The sequence below is a fragment of the Schistocerca gregaria genome, chromosome 2 (assembly GCF_023897955.1).
Source record: "Schistocerca gregaria isolate iqSchGreg1 chromosome 2, iqSchGreg1.2, whole genome shotgun sequence".
Lineage (NCBI taxonomy): Eukaryota > Metazoa > Arthropoda > Insecta > Orthoptera > Acrididae > Schistocerca > Schistocerca gregaria.
This window is the reverse complement of record NC_064921.1, coordinates 736475387-736492823: the sequence shown is the minus strand read 5'-3', so window position 1 is coordinate 736492823 and position 17437 is coordinate 736475387. Positions and strand designations below refer to the sequence as shown.

The 17437-nt window shown below is 38.2% G+C and overlaps 1 protein-coding gene across 2 annotated transcripts in view; it reads left to right on the top strand.

Annotated features, from left to right (window-relative positions):
* The window catches only part of LOC126334886 (non-structural maintenance of chromosomes element 3 homolog), a 65226-nt gene that overhangs the window by 23918 nt on the left and 23871 nt on the right, over positions 1-17437 (top strand). Inside the window, exons 3-4 of one of the 2 annotated variants that reach the window (XM_049997584.1) lie at positions 4138-4235; positions 15257-15388. In XM_049997584.1, the coding sequence (XP_049853541.1) occupies positions 4138-4235; positions 15257-15388 (230 nt within the window). The remainder of the gene's footprint in view (positions 1-4137; positions 4236-15256; positions 15389-17437) is intronic. The other variant, XM_049997586.1, reaches the window with a different exon arrangement.

Below are 17437 nucleotides of genomic sequence, written 5' to 3'. Positions count from 1 at the left end.
TTGAATGAAGTGCAGCACCACATTAAAATTTTCACTGTGACTTTTGTCGAATTGACCATGATTAAGATAAGAGTTAATGAGTGATATAAACATTTCAAAGAGAGCCGAGAAGATGTTGAAGGTGACAAGCGTCCTGGATGCCCTAGCACATCAATTACTGATGAAAATGTGGAAGAAGTAGCAAATGGCTCTGGAAAATTGGCAAATCACCATCAGAGAGGTTGCTGATGATGTCAGCATATCCTTTGGCTCGCGCAAAGCAGTTTTTTCATATGTTTTGGGCATGAAACATATAACAGCAAAGTTTTTTCTGAAATTGTCAAATTTCACCCAAAAACGTCATTGTGTAAACATCACTCAGAAAGTGCTGAATGAAGTTGACAGTGATCTAAAACCTCTAAACAAGGTTATAACAGATGATGAAACATGAATATACAGGTATGACATCGAAGCCAAGGCCCAATCAACCCAATGGGAACTGCCTGAAGATCCAAGGCCGAAAAAAATTCGGTAAGTTTAACCATGTGTGAAGATTATTGTCTCGGTTTTCGTCGATTACTATGGGATAATGCATCATGAGTTCCTGCCTTATGGTTATACGGTCAATAAGGAATACTACCTTGAAGTTATGCATCTTTTGTGTGAACCAATCCAAAGAAAACTACTAGAATTCTGGCAAAACCTAGTGGAAATTTGTGTCATGATAATGTTCCCACCCGTATTTCAATGCTTGTTCATGATTTTTTTGGCAAAAAACGATACCATTATGTTGCCTCAGTCACCTTATTCTTGTACATGGCCTCCTGTGACTACTTTCTATTCCTGAGGCTAAAGAGAGGATGTCATTCTGCCATCATTAGATGAGAGAAAAACAGAGTTGCTGAAGGAACTGAACACCATAACAGAAACTGAGTTCCAGAAGTGTTTCCAAGATTTAAAAAAGCTCTGGTACAAGTATATTAGATCTGAGGGGAATTACTTTGAAGGAGGTGAAGTTGATGTTGATGAATAAACATTCTTTGAGGAAAACAAAAATTTCCGTTTCTATGGTATTACACCTCATATAATGCTGGAAGTTGCTATTGTGCTGAAGCATTGTTCCAACATGAAGGCTGACAATTGCAAGCATATAATTTGTAAGAGATCTTCAGTTTCTTTCATTTTAGGGATAGAAAGCTGAGATACAGACAGAAAGCACACTGTCAATAGATCTCTTGTGTGTATGGTTTTCTGTATATGTTCTAATTTGTAATGCCTATTTATTGTGGAATGACAATATTATGAAAAGGATAGATTGCTATTCACTATATGGAGGAGATGTTGAGTTGCAAACAGGCTCTAAAAAAAAATAGTAATAAACTGCTATACATTTGAGCTTTTGGTCTGACGGCAGTCTTCTGAAGTAGAAAAAGCATGAAGGCATCTCACAGAGATGTGACCACCGTGGCAGGCTACAGAGGCCCCAGCAACAGTAGTGTGTGTGTGTGTGTGTGTGTGTGTGTGTGTGTGTGTGTGTGTGTGTGTGTGTTTTGAAACTGGAAATTTGTGGTATGGTCTTATGGGATCAAACAGCTGAGGTCATCAGTATCTTAGCTTACCCAACTACTTAATCTAACTTAAACTAAGGACAACGGGGGCGCACACGCGCGCACACACACACACACACACACACACACACACACACACACACACACACACATTCCCCATGCCCCATGCCCGAGGGAGTACTCGAACCTCCGGCAGGGAGGAGGGGGGGGGGGGGGCGTGACAAAGAGCCTCAGACCGTGTGGCTACCCCATGTGGCATGTTTTATTCTACTGTGTAAGAAGGCCTTTTGGCCAAAAGCCCAAATGTATAGCAGTTTTATGCCTGCTGTGACTCAGTGTCTCCTCATCAGATTAGTAGCAGTCTATCCTTTTCATAATGTTGTTGTTATTCTATCCAGGATTTTTCATTATGTATTGTGTAGGTAAGTATGTGTGAGTGGAAAGGGGGGAGCACTACATCAAGCTTCCTCTAAGTGAGTGCAGTAAACTTTGTAAAAACCCACATGCAATCAATTTGTTGCACTAGACAAATAACCATTAATCCTGTAGGTGTCTTAGAACCTAGTTTGGTTTAACCCTGTACTGGGAATAGCTAGTCAGTGGAGTGTCGTAGCCATTATGTTGTGTAGAGCAAATGTATACAAAAATTTACTCTCCTTCTCTAGTTGTCTGTATTTGGTTATGAAATTTAGTTGGTAATTGCAATATTTGCCAAGTTGATGCTTTTTTACAATTGAATGTTAGTAATTGATTTTGCAAATGATTTTGGACTGAATGTAAAAAAAAGTAAATTATTCAAAAAGCATCACCTGTGATGACAAAGCCTGACTGAATTAGAACAGATAAAGTCGGCATTTTCTTACTCATACAGTTTAAGTCTGAGGTGAGTGCTTGAATACCATTACTTTGTTTCTGGAGAAAAACTGCTAGTGTTTTGACATTCATGTCTGACTGGTGCAATAACTTGAAAAATGCAGATTAAAGATTTACAGCAAATAACAGCTTTTAAAGCATAGATGTAAATAGTTATGTGCATTCAGAGCCATCACATACTTTTGCATTACAATTGTAAATGGTTTACTTGCATGCAGAATGCAAAGAGTGATGAAAGTAAAAGTAAGAGGTGGTGGTGGTGGTGGTATGGTCTTCAATCTGAAGGCTGGTTTGACATCTACCCAAGGTCACTCTATAAGTTTTTCCATTATTTTGTAAATAATTTGTGTCGGTATATTGCAATGTTGACTCATTTAATTGATGGTTTTGTAGTATTTACAACTGTCATGTACTGCCTTCTTTAGAATTGCAATTATTATTGTCTTCTGGAAGTCTGAGAATATTTAATCTACCTCATATAACTTGCACACCAGGTGGAATAATTTTGTCATGGCTGGCTATCCCAAGGATATCTATAATCCGGGGGATTGTTGTGTGTTCCAGAGCCTTGTTTCCACTTTGGTCATTAAGTGCTCTGTCAAATTCCTCTTGCACTATATACCACCCATCACCTCTTCACCTACTTCAACTTCTCTTTCTATAATACTTCCCTCAAACAAATTTCCCTTACGTACACCCTCTGTATATTTTTTCCACCTTTCAGATTTCCCTTCTTTACATAAAGTTGGCTTGCCATCTTCGTGTAGTTGCTTCTCTTTTCTCCAAAAAACAAATTAATTTTCCTGTAGGCAGTATTTATTTTTCCCCTAGTCATGCATGCTTCTACAGCCTTGCATTTGTTCTCTAACCATTCCTGCTTAGCCATTTTGCACTTTGTGTCAATCTTAATTTGTAGGCATCGTGTCCTTCGTGTGCTGCATTTTTATGTTCTCTCCTTTTGTCAGTTAAATTCAATATCTCGTGAGCTACTCAAGGATTTCTACTAGGCCTTGACTTTTTAATTATGTGATCCTCTGCTGCTGTCCTTTTTTCATCTCTCAGAGCTACCCATTCATTTTCTACTGTGTTCCTTTCCCCTGTTTAACTCCAGTCTTGTTTAGTGCTCCTCCTGAAATGTCCGACAACCTCTGCTACCTTCAGTTTATCCAAGTCCCATCTCCTTAATTTCTTGCAATTTCTCCAATTTTAATCTGCAATTCGGAATCAATAAATTATTGTCAGAGTTCACATTTATCCTTGGGAATGTCTTACAGATTAATATCTGCTTTAGAAATGTATGTCTTACCATTAAATAATCAATCGGAAGTCATCCAGTGTCCCTAATAGAGATCAGAAATAGAGTGAATGACAGTCTAATGCTGCGGGTTGTATACATTAGAAATCGAGGCATTGCTGTTACCTTAGTAGTTCATTGAGTATATTAAATGTGAGAACGTTGGTTTTTTAAAGAAAAAAGAAAATTCACACTTGAATTTTGTCATTGCATAATATATACTATGTTTTTACTAGACTGAGAAATGTTCCCCTTGCCATTGTAGGCTTAATATATATATTCATTTGTTATCAATGAATAGTTGGATTAAAACTGTAACATAAAGTTTTGTGTTGATTTAAGTGTTGTATTGAGGTGTTACAAAATAGTAGTTACTATCAGATATTCTCACTGCTTATTTCTACCTTTTTAACATTTTTCCAGATGTGCTGTGGGAATTTCTTATAAGACTAGGCTTAATTAAAAAAGGAAGCAACTTCATACATGAAAGATTTGGGGATGTTAATAAATTTGTGTCTCAGGTGAGTATCTTTCATAATTTAATTTGTGTAGCTAATTTTAAGTCGTCTAGTGTGTCTTGTTCCTTGTGCCTTGATTCCTTCTCCAAACTTCATAATTCTCTTGCTGCTATACTGTCTCACTACTCCTGTGTAACTGGATTTACCTTTAACTGCTGTCTGATTGTCTCCATTTGAGGGGGGGGGGGGGGGGGGGCTATCCCATTTATTCCTGTATCCAGCCAAGTCCAGATCAGTGCTTGTGTGGTACTTCCCTAGTTTCACAGATAACCATATGTGATATAGTCTATTATTACTATGAGATCATCACATGCAAAAGCATTTTAAAGCTTCTGCCAGCTTCTCCTTCCTTGGTAGGAATCCAAGTTCCCCTCCTGTCTACATTTGATATAGGCTATATTATATTGTCAGATGTTACATTGTTTTGGAAGTGTTTGTGCATTGTGCAACTGATATAGAACCTGGCTACCACACTGATATTTACCTAAGTGGATGTATAAAACTGCCACCACGCCACACAAGCCCATCAATCCACAAGGCAAATTTGATCTGGAGCCTGCATACCCTCCATCCCATAAGCATGTGCTTTAATGCGCTTGACTATCTGGGCAGGTTGATTTCATGCTCATTCTTGTCTTCCATTCTTTATTTTCTTCTTTGCTCAGGCCACACCCTTCTCTCTTTTGCCTATTACCATTATAGTGCCTGTTTGCTAGCTGTGTACTTAGTACAGGAGTTCCTCTTTACCCAGTGCACTATGTTTTGCACGTCATCCTGCACATCTCAAAACTGATTTTTTCAAATTTTCTGTGATAAGGGGTGTCGTGATGACTTGGAATGAGAGAGTGATTCTCTTCCAGAGATGGGGGCGAGTGCAGTGGAAGAAAGCAGTCTGTAGCTATAAATGTCCTTTATTGCTCCAGAAGTGCAGAGTTGGGAGGACCTTATTTCAAACTCCGGAGCATGGGAAATGGCTGGATCTCAGCATGTGGACCTGCAGTGGTGGCATAGGGCAGGGCTGCCAAGAGCTTGAACGGTCAAGCAGCAGTCAGTGGTTCAAGGCTCAGTGATGGTGTTAGCAGCATAATCTTAGGTACTTTGTCCTCTTCATGGCATTGTCCAACATGGGTTGGGTGTCATAACGTAGCCCAGTTGCCCCACAATGACTGGCTGGTCCCTAGAGGTATAAATATTGCTGTCTGGAGACTGATAATGCAGAAGAGAAAGAATTACTGCGTTCTTCCATTTGATTCATCACATTCTTCCCTCCTTGGTTGAATTTGGCCATCGTAATTCCTGTTTAGAAGTTGACTACAACATAAGCACTAGAATGTTTACATTTATATCCACTTTGCGTCCTCCTACATGAGGTCTATGAGTAGTGTTGATTGTGAAATTCACTCTTAGTATCGCTGTTCCTTATCCATATTTTTTTATTGTTGTTTCACTATTTTTCCTTTCGTTCTGTATCTGATACCTATAGCTGGAACTGCTACCCCTTACTTTGGGTGCATCTGGACTGAGCGCTAAAGGAATAGGAAATCTTCTGTTAGCTTACCATATCTGCTGGTGATCTAAGTACATCGGGATGAGTTGGGGTAACCATAGACGTGTTCTGTTTCAGTTGTTTTACTCTGCTTTTGTTTTCTTTCTCTTCTGCTACTCCGCTTCCCGTTTGGAAGGTGCTGCTGATAATGAAGGCAGCACCCCCAGGGCTTCTTTAAGCGGGTCAATACTCCCTATGTGCACTATTGTGGTGTGTGTTGGGACCTCTAATTTAACCTTAATAGGTGATTTCAAGTTTAGTATTTGGTAATGTACTTGGTAAGCAGCACTTACGGATTGGTTTGCATTGCCCATTGTCTGGCGTGATATTTTGGTAATATTGCTTTTTTATTAAGTGTTCCTAGCTGCTGTTCCAAGGCCTTAACATTTGTCTTTTTAACTTGGTGCCAAATAATTCTTAATAATCTGGAAAAATTTCAAAGTAATGACTTATCTTCTCCTGGAAGTGGTTTCCTATGGCCAATAGATTTCAGTTTTTGACTTAAAACAACCTCATATGGGTATAAGCCCATATTCTCATCGACCTTTGAATTGTGACTGACATAAAATTTGTGCCTTAGTCTGTTGTCACTGCCTCAGGTGTTCCAAACTTCCGTATCCAATGATTAACCATTGATTTTGCCACGGTTTTTGTCTGCTGGTTTGGTATGGTGATCGTGGACACGAAAAGTGAAGAATGATGAATTATTGTCAGTACATTATTGTTCCCTGCAGGTGTTTGATCGAATGGTCCAGATATGTCCACATCGATTATCTCAAATGGGTTATCTGTCTCTGGTAATGGCTGTTACACAATTTTTGGAGGACTGAGTTCTGATCTTTGTACACATGGGACACAGTTTTTTGTGTGTTGTTCTATATGTTGCTTATGTGTGTTTCACCTGTAGTTTTCTGAAACTTGGTGTTCTGTGGCTCAGCAGCTACTGCGTTTTGCTAAAACTGAGCCACAAACCTACCACAACAGCTTGTTTCGTAATTTTGCTTGTACCTCTAGCCACAAACCACATCTTGTATGAATATACAGCACACTGTCTTCATTACTGAATTGTGGTTGCTTTGCAAAGTGCTGGCACTTTGAGTTAGTAACTTGTGCTTTCTGCCATTCTTCTGTGTCTACATCGGTGCATTCCACAGCACATACTTTCCCTCTTAGCCTGTCTACATTTCCAAGTAGTTTACTCAGTCGATGCACAACTTGAAAATCAAATTTGCTTAATCTTAATGCCCATCTAGTTAAACAACTTGTTGGTTCTTTTTAAGTCCCATTAACCATTTTAATATCTTATGATCAGTTATTATACCTTAAAATGTTGTCCATACAAACAACAGCAGGAATAAGTGACTCCATATATATAAGTCCTAGCATTTTCTATTTAGTAGTAATTTTTTAGTTGAATAGTTTTTGCTGCCTTATTGAGTTGTCTTCAAATACCAGAAAGTCTAGGATGGAATAACAATATTGAAAGGGCAGATTGCCAATCACAGCATAGGGGAGGAGCTGAGTTGCAGACAGGCACATTGATAAAGAGCGCTTGGAATATGTCAGCTTTCGAACAGAGTCCTCCTTTTGAAATCAAAAACTTGCACACAGTCTTACATGAAACACACACACACACGACTACTCTCTCTGGGCCTTAAAGACCAATTGTGACTACATCTGACGTGTGCAGAAATTGCTGCTCGTGTCAGGTGGACACTATGTGCTCATACAGTATTATCTTCATAAAGAAATCTGTTGTCCAAGTATTGACTGTAACAGCCCTCAAATTATGCTCAACAGCAATGAGAGGCATCCAGATCTATAGGTAATAGCAACCCAAAGTATGACCAACATATCTCTCTGACAAACCCATGTGAACGCATGTTGGAGATGTGCATTGATACGTGTCTGCTTCCACATTGTTCTACAGTGAAAAAAATATGACACCACTGACCATGTTCCATCCTGGGTTTTCCCTTGCTCTTCTACTTCATGCACCAGGGTGCTATGGGGTTTGTATTAGATACCTTGAGGCACAAATTGATGGTGCACAGTTTCATTTGGTGTAGTCCTCCTGTTTTCCTTTCACTTGTGATACACACAAGCCATAATTTGTAGGTAGCAGTCATCATCTGGTCTCACTGTAGTGTCTGAAAGTTCAGATGATATCACTATGATGTACACTAACTTAGATGGTAACTTTATGCTGGCAAGCCTTATGAAGTGAGAATACTCACACAGTCTAAGCTTGATGTGATGCTTCAAGACAAGTTGACAGACTGAACTATCACAAGTCACGTTCTGTTCACGATTGGAGGCACAGAGCACTCCACTGAACTGTACTACAAATGCAGTTTACCTTTTGCACCATTGAACAGTTGGCTGTACATAGCAATTTGCTTTTTTTTAAAAAAAAGCTTACAGAGAAAAAAGTTTCTTATCTTAAAACGTTGAAACAACCAGGAGACCTCATTGATAACAGAAAAAAGTAATAAATATTCTAAAAGAATTAACTTCTCAAAAATAATTAATGTTGTTTACGAAATGACCACCTTTCCCCTTATGATATACAAGCTAATTCAGGCTTGTATTTTGTCATATACCACAGTAAAACATTTCAAGTTCAAATGGCTCTGAGCACTATGGGACTTAACTTCCGAGGTCATCGGTCCCCTAGAACTTAGAACTACTTAAACCTAACTAACCTAAGGACATCACACACATCCATGTTCGTGGCAGGATTCGAGCCTGCAACTGTAGTGATCATATGTTTCCAGACTGTACCACCTAGAACAGCTTGGCCACCCCGACTGGCTCTGCGCAAGTGAAGGATATAAAAAATGTGAGGCAATACATGGGATTTTGTGTATGGGCAATGTCATGTGCGTAATTGGCATCTACCAACCAAGAATCTTTTAAGAGGTAGCATACTAAATGTTAAAGAGAAACAAAGAATTTCCAGAAGTAACAAGATTGCAAACAGGCAAAAAAGACAACAAACTCGTTGTTGTTGTTGTTGTTGTTGTTGTTGTTGTTGTTGTGGTGGTGGTGATGGTTGGTGGCAGCGGTGGTGGTGGTGGCTGTGGTGATGGTGTTCAGTCCATGCTAGTCTGTTATGTGTAAGCCTCATTTTCTTTGCATAACTTTTGCAGCCTACATCCATTTGAAACTGCTTACATTATTCATCCCTTGGTCTGTCTCTAAAATTCCCCACTCCCTCCCTCCCTCCCTCCCACCCACCCACCCACCCACCCACCCACCCACCCACATCTCTTATAGCTGCTTCTTCATCTTCTGGTGCATTCTTTTCACCTGATGCAGTCAGTTGTTGCCTAATGCTCCCTTTGAAAATCAGCAGCCTCTGATTCTTTCAATTTATGCAGATCCCATCTTTTAATTTCCTACCCTTCTGCATTTTTTTTTCCAATTTTAATCTGCTGTTCATAACCAGTAAATTATTGCCAGTTTCAACATTTGCCCATGACAATGGTTTGTAGGTTAAAATCTGATTTCGAAATCTCTGTCTTGCCAGTATATGATGTGTCTGAAACTTATTGGTGCCTTTAGATCTTTTCCACATATACAACCTACTTTCGGAAACAAACTGCCACAGACAGTGCAATTTACTCAAATTAATCACAGAACAAAACAAAAATTTAACTCTTATGAATGCCTATACGCAAAAAAAGACCACTGAGGTTTGAAAACAGTTGATAATTCACAGTATATGGTGATAAACTCATACATATTACACTTATAACCATAAAACACGGAGACAGAAAAACAAAAAGCATGGCTTACATTAAAATAACAAAGAAAATCGGTAAGGTTGTTTATAAATAAAAAATAACTATCAGAAACAGATTAAGTGCTCCAGAAACAATACAAGAAACACATTTGCTGCTTGATTTTTCAGTTTTTAAATAGGCTAAACTTCCCCAATGTTTCCTATCCAGTTCTCTTACACAAGTAGACAAAAATACACTGAGCTGATGAAAGTCATGGGATACCTCCTAATATCGTGTTGGACCTCCTTTTGAACTGTGTAGTGTAGCAACTTGTTGGAAATCACCTGCAGAAATAATCGGACCCTCTATAGTCGTTCGTAATTGCAAAAGTGTTGCAGGTGCAGAGTTTTGTGCATGAACTTACCTCTCAGTTATTTTCCATAAATGTTGGATGTGACTCACTTTGGGTGATCAGGGTGACCAAATCATTAACATGAGTTGCCCAGAATGTTCTTCTAACTAATCGTAAACAATTGCAACCCGGTGGCATGGTGCATTGTCATCAATAAAACTTCCATTGTTGTTCGGGGACATGAAGTAGATGAATGGCTGCACATGGTCTCAAAGTAATCAAACATAACCAGTCCATTCCATGTAAACACAGCCCGCGCAATTATGGAGCCATAACTATCTTGCATAGTGCCTTGTTAACAACTTGGGTCCATGGCTTCGTTGGGTCTGCACCACACTCGAAACCTATCGTTACCTCTTACCAACTGAAACTGGGACTCATCTTACTGGACCATGGCTTTCCAGTTGTGCAGAGTCCAACCAATATGGTCATGAGCCCAGGAGAGGCATTGCAGGCAATGCTATACAAAGGCACCTGCATCGGTCATCTGCTGCCATAGTCCATTAAAATCAAATTAAATAGCACTGTCCTAATGGATACATTTGTCTTATGTCCCACATCAATTTCAGCAGTTATTTGACATGTTGCTTGTTTGTTAGCACTGACAACTCTATGGAAACCTGCTGCTCTCAGTCATTACGTGAGGGTCGTCGGCCACTGCATTGCCCATGGTTGAGAGGTAATGTCTGAAATTTGGTATTCTTGGCACTCTTGATGCTTTGGATTCGCTAATGATTTCTGAAATGGAAAGTCCCATGCTTCTAGTGCTAACTACCATTCCGTGTTCATAGTCTGTTAATTTCATTCGGACAGCCATAATCACATCAGAAACCTTGTCACTTGAATCACCTGAGTGCTATTGACAGCTCTGTCCATGGAAAGTCCTTGTATATCTTGTGTACGTGACACTACCACCATCAGTATACATGCATATCGCTGTCCCATGACTTAATCATGCTTATACATTGGAGCTATTTTCAGTTTATTGAGTACTTATTTGCAGATGTTGAGTGAGATATTATTTTAAAAAGTCAACAGCTGAAGCTGTCAGCTGTCTACCAGACTGAAGAGCCTGCCCCAAGTGTAACATGCTGTCAATGTGTATTGATAGTGTTGATTTCATTGTCTTCCCTAACAGCAGTTAGGATACTTGCCACAGCATGGGAGATATCAAATGCATCACCCCAGCCTAAGCTCTTCCAGCGTCAGAAGAGGCTCAGAGGCTTAAATTGGCTCCCCTTGCAACACATGCAGGCCACCTAGATGTTATTGAACATCATTCATTTCAACAAAAGTTAATCAATGCAATACAGCAGATTACTGTTCTACACCTGAACGTAATCCATCCCATTCAGACATATGCACACACACATTGCAGGATATACTGTGGATGCATGGCAATTGGCTCCACTCTATGCATTCCACTCTAAAAGAGCCAGAAGTCCTGAATGGAAGGGATTTATGCAGTCTGCCAGTAACATAGTTAATGGTGAGAGAAGCATAACAACTTTATGGTCACTCTTAATTCACTACCACTTTTCAATACACTGTCAATAAAAGAGTGCAGCTAGGTGCCACGTTTACCGATTCAATACTTTTTGCAACATCATTGCGTAGGTCATTAACTGCATCACACTTATTAATTAAACAGCTGTCAGCCATTTTTTCATTGGAACATTTTTTATTTATAAGCCCACTTAAAAATAAATACTTGCATAATAAACTGAAAATAACTCCACTATATGAAAATAACAAGCTCGATGAATTGTATCTGTTCACATGAGGGAACTGAACAGGAAATACTGGGGAGGTATAGCTTGTTTGTTAACTGAAAAATGAGGGGCACTCATGGTCAGAGAATTCGCCTTTCCCAAAGAATGCTACAACTGCCATATAACATGTCTAGATGACTGAGAACAAATTTCTCCTCTAGCATGTAGTAGTGTGTGCAGCGATGTACATAGAATCTGTCCATTTGTATTTTGTGTGTTAGTATTATCAGTAACTCATTCTGGATTCCATGTCAACTAGGGTTGCCAGGTTGTACGTTTTTCCCATATTCTTATGTATTTTACTATTAATTTCGCCTTATGTTTTTTATTTCCCTGTACAGCACTTTCTTCTGTATTTTTAATATTTGGCGCTAAACTATCGCAGAACCCAACACAATTCTTCCCCAATATATATATTCACATTAATTTGGTTATATTCGTTATTATTACCATTCAGATATAGATTTTAGGCTGGTCTACGTTTAAATTGGTACTTCTGACGATCACTCGATCGCATAATCTATAATGTTGCCGATATACTTATTTCCGATTATGATGTGTACAACTACAGATGTTTGTAAACTAATAAACTTTGTTGCAGTGAAAATTTCTTGAATTCATACAGTGGAAAGTGTAGTTTTCTTAATTTACTTTTGTTCAAGAATTGTAATGAGTTCACAATCAAAGAAGAAACGCGGCAAGCAACAGCAGTACAGTCAAATGTACTTAAAGAAATGGGAAGATACTTTCGTGTGGGTTAGGCATGGTTTAACTTCTGATAAACATGCTTTTTGTACGTCGTGCAGAAAGGAATTCAGCATTTCTCATGGTGGACTGTTTGATCTCAAGCAACACACTCAGTACAATGGACATCAGTTAAAGGAGAAAGCAAGTAGTCAAACCACGAAAGTTTCCAAATATTTTGTGAACTCTAAGAAATCTGAAGCCAATGTTGTCATAGTTTGTGAGTTAGGACTTTTGTATCACACAGTCAAACACAACCGAAGTTATTCAACTTTGGATTGTAGCAATAAATTGATGTCATGTATATTCACAGATTCAGAAGTTGCTGTAAAACTTTCCTGTGGCAAGACGAAGGCAGAAATGTTGGTGAAAAACATATTAGCACCTAAAAGTGTCAGTGATGTTAATATTCTAAAATCTCCTTAAAATAGTAAGTTTTTCTCAGTAGCAACAGACGCTTTGAATAGAGGCAACAGAAAGATGTTCCCAATTTATATAAGATACTTTGAACCTTTATAGGTGTATAGAACAAACTGTTGACATTTATTGAACAGCCTGATGAAACTTCAAATGCAGTGGCAAAGTTAATTGTTGATAATCTGGAGAGCCATTCACTAAATATTAATAATTTAATGGCATATAGTGCTGACAATGCTAATGTGAATTTTGGCAGGAAACAATCTGTTTATCAGTTACTGCTTTCCATAAATTCCAACCTGCAGAAAGCCAGTTTTTCAAACCAAATGGTTCATAATGTGATGAAGCATGCTATGGTAGAGCTGGAAATGGATGTAGAGAATCATTCCTCAGTATCAGCTAAAAGGCGTGAGGAACTGAAATCATTTTTTTTAATTTATGGATTTTGAGTGGTCTGAGATATTAAGGCATGTGCCCACAAGGTGGCTGCCCTTAACTCCTGCCATTAACAGGTTGATTGAGTGCTGGTCAGCTATAAAGAGCTATTTCAGGAGCATTGACCGAGCGAGGTGGCGCAGTGGTTAGCACATGGACTCGCATTCGGGAGGACGATGGTTCAATCCCACGTCCGGCCATCCTGATTTAGGTTTTCCGTGATTTCCCTGGATCACTTGAGGTAAATGCTGGGATGGTTCCGTTGAAAGGGCGCGGCCGGCTTCCTTCCCCATCCTTCCCTAATCTGAGTTTGTGCTCCGTCTCTAGTGACCTCGTTGTTGACGGGACGTCAAACACTAATGTCCTCCTCCTCCTCCTCCTCCTCCTCCTCCTCCTCCAGGAGTATTGATGCCTGTCCAAAGCAATTTGCATCAGTATTTTTAGCTGAAGACCCAGTGAAACGAATTATTTCTGAAATTTACTTGCATTTTGTGTCAAATATAGGAGGTCAAATGCACCCAGTATCCAAATACCAGGAGAAAAGGGAGCTAAGCATCATTGAATCACATAACAGTCTGTGCATGATGTATAAGAAGATTACACAAAGAAAGACGTATAAATTCTATGGGAGTGAAACCAAGAAATTATTGGGAGAGATTTCATCAACATCTCTTAATAAGATTTCATGTGAATTTGATTCTTTCTATGACACATTGTTGAAATATCTTGAAAACCATTATGACTCCTCAGCTAATAATAAGTATGCAAGGTTGGAACGTCTTACTTTGAATGGGAAATTAAAATATTGTGATTTTGAACTTGCAGTGGAAACACTTAATCCACAAGATAGGATCAACCTGGATCAGCTATATGAAGAATTTTGTGAAGTGAAAGATAACTTTACTAACTGTATCACTAAGGATAGTGATGTTGCATCTAAGTGGGTAAAAGTCTTCACACTAGTCCCTCAACAAAACGTGACAAATATCTCTCGGCTCATGTGTTTTATACTAAGCATACCAGGTTCAAATGCATTTGTGGAACGAGTGTTTTCGATGAAGAAGAACAAGTGGACTGATGTTGGGAACAGGTGTTCACCAGAACTTACAAAAAAAGAACTTCAAAGAGTAATAAATTTTTACATGTCCTGCAAAGATTTTTTAACCAGCTAAGGAATGACAGTACACTCCTACATAAAGCTAAATCAGTTTCAAAATATCATAGTGATATAACTATAACAATTAATTCCATATCATTAAAGCAATATTTTTAATCTGTGATTTTTCCATCCTCTGCAATGCAGAAGCTATTAGTCCCAGAGAAAAAAGTTTCATTTTGTACTAGGAAACATTTTTGCTAGTAGTGGTGGCATTAGTTTTTATAGAACAACATCAAATGTGACCATTGAACTACTCATACTCATATTCAAATCCTATCAGTCAGTTTTTCTTTTACCTTCTACCACAATAACTACACAGATTTTTTCCCCTTTCGATCTTTTTTGGGTCTTCTTTGACTGGGCTATTCTGGTTTGTACAGGTACGATATTTTAGTTTGGTTGTAACTTGCTGCTTATTGAACACTCTGCTGTTTCAGTGTCAGCTATTAGCTAATACACTCTACTGTAACTCCCACATTCTCTTCTTTATACCCCCCCCCCCCCCCCTCTCTCTCTCTCTCTCTCTCTCTCTCTCTCTCTCTCTCTCTCTCTCTCTCTCTCTCTCTCTCTCTCTCTCTCTCTCTCTGTTTCTCTGATTTTGCCCTTAATGTGCTGCCGACAAAGCCTCAACAGTTTTTTCAAGCTCCCCTTCCTTTTCCTTCTTGCTCCCATTGAAAGTTTGTACCAATTAAGCTCTTGTATTCTGAACGTTCATCTTGTTTTTTTACTTTTTGTATATTCATTTTTATTATTATTGATTATTAATTCTTTATAGTCATTAACTGTATGTGTTCCTGTTTCTATCCACCAGGATTTTATTCGACAACTGTATCTGGAATATAGAATTGTTCCAAATACAGATCCTCCAAAACATGAATTTGCTCTTGGAAAGCGGGCAGAGTTAGAAGTTTCATATCGTGGCCTCTTGGAGTTCATGAGCTCTGTATGTGGTACATTTTGTTTATAAAAACTTTATTTATGTAGCTAACTTTTTTAAAACATAATCCGAGACAGGGATGCCTACTTATCAGTTGTTGAAACAGGTACATGGATCATTCCAAGTCATATCGACTAATTTCGGAACATTTTCATGCTTGACCATCATGGATTTCAATGATATATTATGTGAATATTTACTCATGTCTCCAGTGACCATTGGTGAAGCTTAACATTCATCAAAGCAAGGCTGCTGACCAAGATATAGTCACTTTTTTGACTCTAACTTTGGACAGAACAAACGTGAATTATTGGCGATTTTGAGCTGTTAAATCTGGGACAATGTTTTTTTTAAAGAAATGAAATTTGGCCAGTTTTTGTACAACATTGTGAGTTCTCTGAAGAAAAAATGAAAAGATTTTTTACAAGCCTTATTTAGCAACAAAATTTTAGGTAAAATCGTCCAAAAAATTTTCAAGGTTGGGCATCTTATGTCTCGGGGATTAAAGGCCTGACAGATTTGAAACTTGGCATTTAGTATCCTAACAACACAAGGCTCTTAAATATTAAGTTTCATTTATGTACCACTGTACAGTACTGGATAAATTAAGAGCAGAGTTCAAGATTCCATAAAAAGATAAGAAAGGTGGTATTTTTTACCTGATTTATGTGTGTTAGATTATCCAGTGTGAGCCAACGATGTTAGGTAATTTGAGAGTGTGAAAATCATGACAAAAAAGTAAACTTAATACGCAATAGGTCAGAAGCACAAGCAAGTCAAGCACAAAAGTTCATTCACATGCTACTTTCTAATAGTCTACAAATTAGTCGATAAGATGAAAATTTTTGTTGAAAGGTGAAAATAGAGTATATTTGACACTTCTTTTATAAATATCATTTCCTGTTCAGGCTTCAAACTGAGTCCCATTCAAAAAAATGTGTTTGAGGTTCCTCACCACTTCAGAAGGATTTAATTTCTGAACTGGACTTACAGTGCTATATAAACTGAGGCAATGCAGCTGGAAAGATTATGCTGTGAATGAAGTTTTAATTTCAGCTTCTTCTATCTTGTTAATTGTGTGATAAATATATACAAAACAACTTAACAATATTAGGTTTTCCACTGTAAAATATCATTTGCACACTGCTTTCCATGTTCTATAAAACCAGTTCAAACTTTATTTCTGTAAAAATTACAAAAAAGGATCACATCCAGTCTACTTGTAGAAAATCTGTTTTCCGTAACTGATTTGAAACTAATCGCCATTGGAAAGAATATATTTTTAAGAATGCAGAAAATCACATTCAATTTTCCAATGTACACTACCAATACCTGAAAATGACAGATGAATTTTAGGGAATATTCCCACAACAATGGGCTACATTTCAACAACCTGTTGACTGTGTTTAGTTGCATGTATTTTTTTCATTTGTGTATTGACAAGTAATATCTCACTATATTGTGTTGGTCCATTGTTTGAGTACTCTAGGCACTTTTCCACCGAAAAGTCTGAGGTTAACTGCTAGAGATAAACCTAAGTATATAAAAAGTAAAATTGAACACGTGAAGAATCTGATTACAGACAAAATCATGTCTGCTGCCGGATTTTCTGCATGAGAGGGGCAACAAAGCCAATTTGAAAAAGATGTTGCAACTTACGTAAAGATTATGTTGGTCTCATTGAAGAACTAAGAAAGGAAACTGATACATCCAACAAGCCAAGAGAACTAGTGCTACAGACTGTGGTCCCAAAAGGTTGGTCAGTACAAGAAATAGTAGCAAATTTTGGCATTGCAGAGCACATTTCAAATCAACATGAAAAAAGGAGAATGGCTTTTATGCTATTTAGTACAGTACGGTACAAACAGCTGTTTCAGATTAAACAAGAGCAAACACTTTTGTATCTGTATTTGGAACCATTTAGCCAAACTGAGACCCTTGCTTTTTTACCTGAACACATCCTACTGAATTCTTTGTCTTCTTAAATGTTTTCAACTCTATTAGTGACCGATTTTGCCATCTTTCACTTGTGGTATACGTGCGAAAGTTGGCAAA